At 38.0% G+C, this 10,921-nt stretch overlaps 1 protein-coding gene across 1 annotated transcript; it reads left to right on the forward strand.

The window, feature by feature from the left end:
* The first annotated feature begins 343 nt into the window (after positions 1 to 343).
* On the forward strand, positions 344 to 8,686 carry LOC127416052 (nephrocan-like). Its single transcript, XM_051655161.1, has 3 exons — positions 344 to 545; positions 1,031 to 1,932; positions 8,215 to 8,686. The coding sequence occupies exons 1-3, from the start codon at positions 351 to 353 to the stop codon at positions 8,615 to 8,617; spliced, it is 1,500 nt and encodes a 499-aa protein (XP_051511121.1). The 5' UTR covers positions 344 to 350; the 3' UTR covers positions 8,618 to 8,686.
* Positions 8,687 to 10,921: the final 2,235 nt, after the last annotated feature.

Consider the following 10,921-nt stretch of genomic DNA (forward strand, 5'->3'; position numbering starts at 1 on the left):
GTTTGTATTTTAGATTTTAAAGCTGCATCTTATCAAGGCACTATTACTGGGTACAAAAAGAGGGCAGAGCATTTATGCAGAGGAAATGCATTTGTTTAAGAGAAACGGCAGTAAACAGTTTATCAGCAAGTTTCTCACATTGGCAAACAGACAGGACAATCTATTGCTGGAATGGCAGTTTCTTGTCGGTGTCAAATGTTGTTTTCAAACCAAGATAATGATCTAAGCCATTGTTCCAAATAAAGCAGAGGAGTCTTATTCTCACATGTGTGCATCTGCCTGAGCTATATAAGCCTTGAAACCTCAAAATGCTGCTTCAGCACAGAGATCCCTAAAGCTGCTTTCTAATAATGATGATATTCTGCCTTCTGTGTGTCTTGACCTACTTTCAAAATGTTCACAGCAGCAGCCACTCGTGTCCAAAAAACTGTATCTGTGAACAAGCAACCTCAGTACAGTGCTTCAGGGTTCAATCTGTACCACATGGCATTTCTAAAGACGTGAGGAAAATAAATCTGGGATACAATCATCTCAAGGAGCTAAAGGTAATTTTTGTTGTTTTATTGCTGTTAAACTGTTGTTTAACCATTATTTGCATGTGCTCGTTTGATTCAAATTACATGAAATTCAAATGTGACTTTTTTTTTTTTTTAGAATAAAACCTACTAAATATATTCATGAATTTATTTATATATTCATTCAGCCATGTTCTTGCAGTTGACCACTTTTTACTATGTGGTTTATGAAACCAATTTTGCTATTTTTCAAATACTAAATTTTTGTGTAAATTGTTCATAAATCCATACTTATATTTAATTGTTGTCTTAAATTAGATTGGTTATATATATTTTAACCAGATTTTTATTTTTTATTAATACATGAATTTATTTGTGACAAAATAATTAATTTAATAATAATAAATAAAAATAAAAAACCTGAACTTTGTTGGCAAATGTTTATCACAGGGGTTTGCCGGAATGACAAAGCTCATTCAGTTCAAATAAATAATATTTCTATTATTTATTTATAGGTCAGAGATTTTTCTGGTCTGCCAGGCCTTGAAGAAGTCATTCTGTCATCAGGAGGGGTTGAGCAAATTGACGCCAATGTATTCAGATCTCACGTGTCATTAAGAGCTCTGGACCTTCAAAAAAACAAGCTTCACTACCTTCCCTGTGGCCTGCCCTCTGGTCTAGAGATCCTCCATCTGGGTCACAATAGGATAGATGGCCTGCAAGAGTCTTCCCTTGAGGTCCTCAAGAAGCTACGGATCTTGAACCTCCAGAACAACCAGATTAGCATCTTGCGTGCCAACACCATATCAGCACTTGAAAAACTAGAGTGCCTCTATCTTGATGATAATAAAATTGAGTCAATACAAGGTACCCTCAGGTTGCCCTTCCTAAATTTACTCAGCTTGCGAAGCAACAGGATCTCCTCAGTACCTTCAGCATTCATCTCCTCACTGAAGCTTCTGAAGACCTTAGATTTCTCTTCAAACCACCTTACAAAAGTTCCAAATGATCTTCCTCAATCTCTGATTCATCTGAATTTGGACATGAATCAGATCCGAACTTTGAGGAATCGTGACATGTCCCAGCTGCAAAACCTTGTAACTCTTTCTGTGAGCTCTAATAGACTCGTATCAGTGGATGGGGGTCTTCGACTGCCCAGCTTGTCTGTGTGTGAGTTGGCAGGGAACCAACTAAGAATGTTGCCAGGCAGGTTGGCCTCTAAACTTGAGAAGCTAGATTGCAGGCAGAACAATATCCAGGAAGTCACCTTTCAGCAGCTAGCAGGGATGAAACAGCTTAAACATCTCTTTCTGGAGAACAACACCATCCGGAGCTTTGAAGCCAACGCCCTGAGGAACTGCATCCAACTAACCAACCTGGCTTTAGAACAGAATCTCCTCTCTGCTATTCCTCACGGGTATGAAGATTCTTTATACAATTTAAATAAGGGAATCAGTGCACATTGTTGACATTATCAGCTACTGGTATCATTAGATTATCAGCATAGGTCTGATTTTTGGATTAAATACTTGAAAGCAGATGATATCAGAGCTTAGTTCTTCCAGTTCAAACTATGCACAGTTCCCTCTGCCACGTTTTAAAAGTACTAAACAAATAGAGAAAAATCGTATGTACGGTACATTAGAATGTTTCAATGCCCAATTTCATTTGAAGCATCGTGATTACACTTAGCATGAATGGAATATTTTGTATAAAGTATTATTCCGGGTTTAATATAAATTAAGCTCAACTGACAGAATTTGGGGCGTATATGTTAAATACCACAAACATTTATTTTGACATCTCTGTCCTTTTCTTTTTTCTGATTAACATTTATTTATTGATTCACATAAATAACAAAGAAAAGCAAAACAAATATACACAGAATCAACATTTAACCCCCCCATTACCCCTCCCCCTCCCAATCCCCAACCCCACCCTGCCTCTCAACAACATCCCTGTATAACATGATTATAGACACACACACACACACACACACAATATATATATATATATATATATATATATATATATATATATATATATATATATATATATATATATATATATTTTTTTTTTTTTTTTTTTTATGTGTTTATCCACTATATTGATGACTGCCCCTAAAATTCTTGGATCTTAACACACCACCAAAAACATGGGTTGTGTCTCCATTCTGACTGGCATCACCAGCAGGTGGGTGTGTCTTTAAGACCAAGCCTATACAATCTAGAGGGGGTCCACTAGAATCGGTGTAAAATCTTGAATTGCATAAGGCGCACCCTTGCAGCTCTAGATGCAGACTTGACATTTATTAGAATCCTAGCCCACACTCCCTCCTCCAATACCAAGTTTAAATCTTTCTCACATAATCTCTTGACAGAAGTTAAAGCTCCATCCCCCAGACTCTGAATTAGCAGGGAGTAATACACTGATGCCTCATGACCTTTTCCAAAAGCAGTAATCACCATTCCCAGAGTATCTGATGCTTTAGGAGGGTGTATGCTACTCCCAAAAATAATACAGAGCAGGTGGTGCAGCTGTAAATACCTAAAGAACTGAAATCTGGGAATCCCAAATGCTGAACCAAATTTCAGGATCTCAACACTCCACTCTCATATATGTCACCGAGTGTATTAACCTCCCTCACAGTCCACTCTGACCAGCAGAAAGGGGACATATTAATACATAATTTTGTGTTCAGCCATATGCTCGAGGCAACATTTAAATAAATGTCCGAATTAGACACTCTGGACACTTTTGTCCATACCGAGTGCAAATGCGAGATAATGGGGTGTAACTTAACTTCTCCGATTAGTTTGATAGAAAGGCATATAGGGGCAAGAAATTCCTGTTCAATACAAAACCTGGGAGGGGCTCTTTCAGATGGAAGCGACCAATGAGCCAAATGTCTGAGACCGAAATGCATAATAATAAAACAAAATCTTGGGTAGGCCTAGCCCACCTTTATCAGTCGGCCTATGCAACTTACTGAAATGTAATCTGGGACGTTTGCCATTCCAAGTGAAGGACTTCGCTATGCTATCAAATTGCCCGAAATAAGAGAGGGGGACATCTATTGGGAGAGACTGTAGCAGGTAGTTGAATTTTGGAATACAATTCATTTTGATAACTTTAACCTTACCAATCATAGATAAATGTAATGAAGCCACCTGCCCACATGGCTCGAAAACATTTTTATTAAAGGGTCAAAATTAACAAAATCACACAAATTTGCTGGGAATAAAATACCCAAATACTTAATGCCCTGTTTGGGCCACTGAAAGGTGCCCGGCTGAAAAGCCCTTACCGGACAGTACGCTGTCAGAGACAAAGCTTCGGAATTAGACCAATTAACTCTGTATCCTGAGGACTTCGAAAAGGAATTAATAATTCTGTGGAGGCAAGGCATAGATCTAGTAGGGTCGGAGATGAATAATAAAATATCATCTGCATAAAGCAAAAATTTATGTGCCACACCTCCTGCCACCACCCCTGGAAAATCATCTTCCTTTCTTATCGTGGCTGCTAATGGTTCCAGGGCAAGACAGAACAATAATGGGGATAGGGTGCCCCTATCCAGAGTAAAATAATCTGAAATGAATCCATTAATTTGTACCCCCCGCTAATGGGTGTCTATAAAATAATTTAATCCAACCAATAAAAGTATTCCCGAACCCGTACATTTCCAAAATCTTAAAAAGATAATCCCATTCTACCATATCAAATGCATTTCGGCGTCAAGTGAGATGGCAGCGACTGGAGTCATAGGACAGGATCATTCGCCACTGACCACATGATATTGATGAAACGCCTAATGTTATCAGAAGAGCTACTGAATAAACTCCACCTGATCTATATATATAAGAGATGTCATAACTTTACTTAATCAGTTAGCCAAAAAATTTTTACAATATTTTAACATCTAGCTGGATCAGGGAAATTGGACGGTAACTCTTACACTTGCTTGGATCTTTGTCCTTTTTAAGAATCAGACTGATCCGGGCATGCGTCATAGTTGGTGGAAGCTTTCCATTCTTTAATGATTCCATATAAACTTCTAGCAAAATTGGAGCCAATTCTGTAGCATAAGATCTAAAAAATTCAGTGGCAAAGCTGTCTGGCCCCGGAGACTTGCCTGTAGGCAAGGCCTTAATTACCTTGCCAAGCTCCTCCAAGGTTATCTCAGAATCAAGAGAATGTTTTTGCTCAGCAGTCAGTTTAGGAAGTTCTACTGGTTTCATAAAGTTTCTAAAATTCCTCATCAGTAGATGAAGACGTGGAACTATATAGATCAAGATAGAATTCTTTAGAAGCATTATTAATATCAATGGCTGAGGTAAATATTTCACCACCAGCAGATTTCACTGAGGGAATGGTAGAAAAAGACTCTCTCTGTTTTATATATCTATATCTGTAGTTTTCCTGCCTTGTCTCCCGACTCAAAGTATGACTGTCTTGCCCTGAATAGCCAAAACTCCACCTTCCATGACAAAATAGTATTATATCTATATTTCAATCAGATCAATACTCTGAGGCCATCAGATGACATTTGGTGCTTCAGCTCTGCCTTGGCACTTTCAATTTTCCCTTCCAACTCCACGAGTTATCGTACTTTGTATTTTTTGGTGAATAAGACATACTGTATGATCCGGCCCCTAAGAACCGTCTTAAGTGCCTCCCAAGCCATGCCCACAGAGGATACTGAGGACCAGTTGGTCGCCATATAAACAATTGATTTCAGCCTTTAACATTTGTTGGAATTCAGGATTTTGCAAAAGGGATACATTAAAGCGCCAACTATATGATTTCCTTTTCTCCATATGTGGCAACACCTCTAAACTCACCAGGGTGTGATCTGAGACTAAAATGTTTCCCACTGAGCAATCAACAACAGATGAAATAAGGGACTTAGATATATAAAAAAAAATCTATTCTAGAATAAATCTTATGAACTGATGAAATAAATGTATAGTCCCTACCAAATGGGTTCAAAAGTCTACAGATATCCATAAGACCAAGATTTTTACACAACCTGTGAAGCGTCACTGTTGCCCTAGTGGGCTTACACACATTTGCTTCACTATGATCAAGGACTGAGTCCATCAAAATATTAAAATCTCCTCCCAATATTATATCATGAGGGGTGCCAGCTTGCAACATCCCTTCAAGATCTATAAAAAAGCCCTGATCATCAACGTTAGGTGTGTATATAGTAGCCAAAATAAGCCCCTGAATTTCTGCCAAAACAATAATGACTCTTCCTAATTTATCCTTAATCTGTTTGAGACATTTGAATTGTAGATGCTTACTTATCAGTGTAATGACTCCCCTGCTCTTACTTGAGCCAGCACTAAAGAAAACATGTCCACCCCATATCTTCCCAAATTTTTCAGCTTCCTGCGGGGAAAGATACATTTCTTAAAGAAACACCATATCATATTTCTTATGCTTAAGAAGAGAAATAACCTTCCTTCTTTTTATGGGGTGCCCCAACCCATTCACATTCCATGTGGAAAGAGACAGTCCACTCATATTAACATTTGACATTTTGACATAATAGAAAAAATTGTTTGTGTGTCAAAAACAAAATTATAAAGACCACATTCCAACATTAGTGCAACAATCAAACCCCAAACTTCCCCCTGAACCAAACAAACAGAAAAAAGAAAAACGTGCACATTAACTCCAGCCAATAGGAGGCATAAGCAAAAAGAACATGCATATTCATCCACACAACTGTCCCGAAGGAGTGTTACTTCACAAAACAAACTCCAGCTGCTAGGCGGAACCAGCACAAAAAGAAACGAAAAAGACGCTCAATTTCCTCAGACAGTCAAGTGAATGTTCAGTGAGTCGGTCCACTCGGCTGCAACGTGAGTACTACAAAATAACTTACGCCACTAACTTTATGAAGGACATCGCTTGCTGGTGACATGTGAATATTTTACGCCCATCCTTAGCATCTATTCTCAATTTGGCCAGGAACATCAGTGCAAAAGCGACCTTCCATTGATGTAAGAGTTTCTTGCATTCTTTGAATCGATCATGCTTCTAACTTTCGAATTCACTAAGTCTGGGAACAAGAAAATGCTGTAGTTCTTCCAAGAAAGCCTTCCTTTACTCCTTGCCTCGCGTAACACAAAATCTTTATCGGATGATCTCACAAATTTGGCCAGAATTGATCGGGCCTGTCTCCCTCAGCGGATCGCCGAGCCAGAACCCTGTGAGCTCGCTCAATTTCCAGCTTATGGCCTGTTATGTCGAGCAGACTCGGAAAGAGCCCGTCCAGGAATTTCACCATATCCTGACCTTCTTCGGCCTCAGGAATTCCAACAATACGGATGTTATTCCACTGGCTATGGTTCTCCAAGTCCACCAACTTCTCCCAGACATGCTCCAAATCCACCTTAGTCGCAGCGGATTAGCAGATAATTCCCTCTCCGATGACTCCAGTTAATCGATCCGTTTCTTGACATCTCTCACTCTTGTAACCATCTCAATGAATTTCGTCTCCATGACAGCGATCGATCGACGTATTACAGCAAGATCCTCCAAGTCAGCAACGACCTTCATCAGCATTGCCGACATGTTCGACATTTCTCACCGAATTTCCCGCACTTCCCCGAACAAATCGGCTCGCGGTCTGCTGCTCGGGGGTGTCAGCTTGAGAACGTAAGTGTCTTTTAATGTCTCCAGAGCCCGAGAATTTTGAATTCTTTGACATATTGTCCTCCTAGAACAGTTATGGAACAGAGTGTATCAAACCTCACCGGTTTATGACATTAATAGTATTAAAACTAGCAAAGTGCACAGAGCTCGCCGTTCACACGTCCGAACCTCGCATGGCATCCATGTTCCTCCTTGTCTGTTCTTTTCTTAACACAAATCCAGGTTACAGTGAGGCACTTACAATGAAAGTGAATGGGGCCAATCCATAAATGTTAAAACGCTTACTGTTTTAAAAGTATTGCCATAAGAATAATATGCGTGTTAACATGATTTTAGTGTGATAAAATGGCTTAGTAACCTTTTGTGTGTTATTATATAGTGTTTCCAACTTTATTGCCATGAAGATGATGCACCATAAACTAAAAAAATTAACATTTCTGCCTTTAAACCTTCTAAAAAATTTGCCCCATTCACTTCTATCGTAAGTGTCTCACTATAAGCTCGATTTCTGCTTTTTTTTTTCAAAGAAAAAGATAAACAAGTCGAAATTATTTTTTGTGGTAATCAACATTATGCCACAAATGCTGTCGACTGAGGTTAACTTGAATTGAACCAGTTAGATTCTGTTTTTAGTTAGAAAAACAGTTTAGATTTATAATATCAAAAATATCACAAATAATAACTGGCTATCGATATTAGCCAAAGTATTTAGAATTTTAGTTTATATAATTTTTAGCATACTTAATTTATAAACCCTAAAAGTTTCGAAAATTTTTATTCATTTCACAATGGATCAAACTTTTCTAACTGCAATCTTAATCTAATCTTAATCTAATTGTAGATTTCAAAAGCCTATGAAACACAATCCATCCCATACCATATTTTTTTGGCATACTAATGGTCCTTATCACGATGAATTTAATGAAATCCAATGATCAATTGGTCATGCTAGACAATAACGCTTCAAGAATCTCTTTATAACTGTTTTCACTGATAAACATTCGTGTTTTCATATTTATTACTCTGCCAGGCTTCCCGAGACTCTGGTCCGTTTGGATCTGAAGGGGAACAGCATTGAGACAATACAAGAGCGTGAGCTAAGATCTCTCAGACGACTGCAAGTGTTAAATATACGCAACAACAAACTCTCTACCCTACCTGCACTCAACCTGCTACCAAAACTAAAACTGCTGTATTTGGATGGAAACCCATGGCAGTGCAGCTGTAAACTCCTTAAGGTCAAAAAGGAACTTTTAGCACAGGATGTGGAAATCAGCCCTGATATTTGCAGCGAGCCTGTCTATGCATCTCTTGATGAATGGCGAGCGTACATATTAGCACAAGACATCTGTGAGGAACAGACCGAAGATTCATTCTTGGAGAGCCAAGCTAAATTCACAGACAATGAGGAATATGATGATTATGATTTGTAATGATCTCTGATGATATGTTTTGTCTATGGTGTCTCATAACTTAATAGAATAAACAATAAACAATCACATTTTATGTAATCTTGACCTTCAGTACAAGTAAATCAATTATTAATTAAGAGCTTTGAGAAGAAAATGTATTCAGATGTGCCATTTTTCATAATTTACTCACCCTTATGCCATCCTAGGTGTCTATGACTGTCTTTCTTCAGCAGAACACAAATTAAGATTTTTAGAAGAATATTTCAGCTCTGTAGGTCCACAAAATGCAAGTGAATGGGTGCCAACGTTTTGAAGCTCCAAAAAGTATATAAAGCCATCATAAAAGTAATCCATACGATTCCAGTGGTCTAATTAATGTCTTCTGAAGCAAAACGCTGGGTGTGTGTAAGAAATAGATCAAAATTTAAAACCTTTTTTTTACTAAAAATGCTCACTTCCAGCCAGCTTGAGGTTTGAACGTTGACGAGAATGGAGTTCAAACTGCCTTTCGTGTGACGTAAGCGCGTAAGCCTCCACTGCAGATATATTCAGATGTAGATCCCTTATTAGCAGCTGTTTTATTTGTGCTACACACTAACGAGTGAGGCGTCATATCATTAATTTTGCCGATGATTCGGTGATCGTGTCTCTCCTCAGTAGTGATGACCCTGATCATAGCTCTGTAGTGGAAGAATTCACAGATTGGCATTAACATTAATGTATCTAAAACTAAAGAGATGACAATAGATTTTAGGAGGAACCCAACAGTCATATCCCCTGAAGTGTTTAATGATCAGCTGTTGAGTTTGTGCAGCAGTACAAATACCTTGGCACTGTCATTGATAACAAATTGACCTTCGAGTACCAGGTGGATGCTGTGTGTAGAAAAGCCCATCAACGTATGTACTTTTATCGTAAGCTTCAAAGTTTTAATGTTGATTATACTTTTATGAAAATGTTTTATTCCTGTTTTATTGAATCTGTCCTTACGTTTTCTTTTGTCAGCTGGTACGGGTCACTTAACATTAAAAATAGAAATAGATTGCAGTGTATCGTTAAAGTGCGCAGCAAAATTGCACTCACGACTTTGAATGACTTAACTCATCTGTACAAGGCCCAGTCAATTTTGGGTGATTCTAGCCACCCCCTGTCCAAGGAGTTTAAGTTGCTTCCGTCTGGATGCAGATATAATCTGAAAACGTGTAGGACAAATAGACTTAAGAGCTCATTTGTTCCAGCTGCCACTGGCTTTTTAAGTAATTCAGTGTGATTTTTTTGTTTATGTTGTATCTATTGTCCATTTATTAATGTTTGTTTGAAGATTTTGTGTTTACTGCTGACTGTACGACAAATTGCCCCTCGGGGACAATAATGATATCCTTGACTTTGTTTCTATGAACCGAGGTACTTTTTCGACACAAAAGGAATTTATGTAGCGGTCTGCGCAAGGAGCTCGGTCGGAGGCATCTCCTCCACTCACTCACTTGCATTCAAACCAATTCAAACAGCTCTCCTTGTTCACCGTTCCAAGATGGCGCTGCAGCTGACGTATTCAAAACAGCCAAATGAGGCATCTATCTATGATTATCTATGCTCCACTGTTGTAAACAACACTGCGCTTCCGTTTTTTTTTTTTTTGTATTTCATGCTTCAGTTCTCGCGTGAGCTTGCCAACACGCTTGACCTCTATCCTAGTGAATTTTTTGTTAAAAAAGTTTTAAATATTGATCCATTTCTTACACACACACCTAGTGTTTTGCTTCAGAAGACATTAATTAATCCACTGAAGTTGAACGGATTAGCTTCAAAAATTGGCACCCATTCACTTGCATTTTATGTACCTACAGAGCTGAAGTACTCTTCTAAATATCTTCATTTGTGTTCAGCAGAAGAAAGAAAGTCATACACATCTGGGGATGGCATGAGGGTGAGTACATTATGAGAGAATTTTCATTTTTGGGTGAACTAACCCTTTAAGGGTCACCAAATTCCCCTTACAAAAAATTACTGTTACATACCAAAGTACAGTGATGGTATCAGATGATAAAACCATTATTAAAACAACAACAACATGGTAATACCATGGTACTATTTGTAAGTGTAAACTGACTTCTCATAGGAATATAATATATTTTAGAGTCCAAACAATGTACATGATTTCTATTCTATTTTATCTAGTTATAAATATTTTTATTTTATTTTATTTTATTTTATTTTATTTTCACAATGCTGGTACATATAAGTCCACTAATGGCTGTGCTCAGTAAGTCTTTATAATCCTCTTATCAAACTGGTTTACAAATGTCCAATAAAACAATATTTACA

This window comes from Myxocyprinus asiaticus, chromosome 25 (assembly GCF_019703515.2).
Source record: "Myxocyprinus asiaticus isolate MX2 ecotype Aquarium Trade chromosome 25, UBuf_Myxa_2, whole genome shotgun sequence".
Lineage (NCBI taxonomy): Eukaryota > Metazoa > Chordata > Actinopteri > Cypriniformes > Catostomidae > Myxocyprinus > Myxocyprinus asiaticus.

What these genes read in the sequence shown, in the direction of transcription:
- LOC127416052 (XM_051655161.1), top strand. Translation starts at nt 351, where the DNA reads ATGATGATATTCTGCCTTCTGTGTGTCTTGACCTACTTTCAAAATGTT. An exon ending in ATCATCTCAAGGAGCTAAAG is followed by an intron (nt 546 to 1,030) that starts GTAATTTTTGTT and finishes ATTTATTTATAG; the next exon opens with GTCAGAGATTTTTCTGGTCT. An exon ending in CTCTCTGCTATTCCTCACGG is followed by an intron (nt 1,933 to 8,214) that starts GTATGAAGATTC and finishes TTACTCTGCCAG; the next exon opens with GCTTCCCGAGACTCTGGTCC.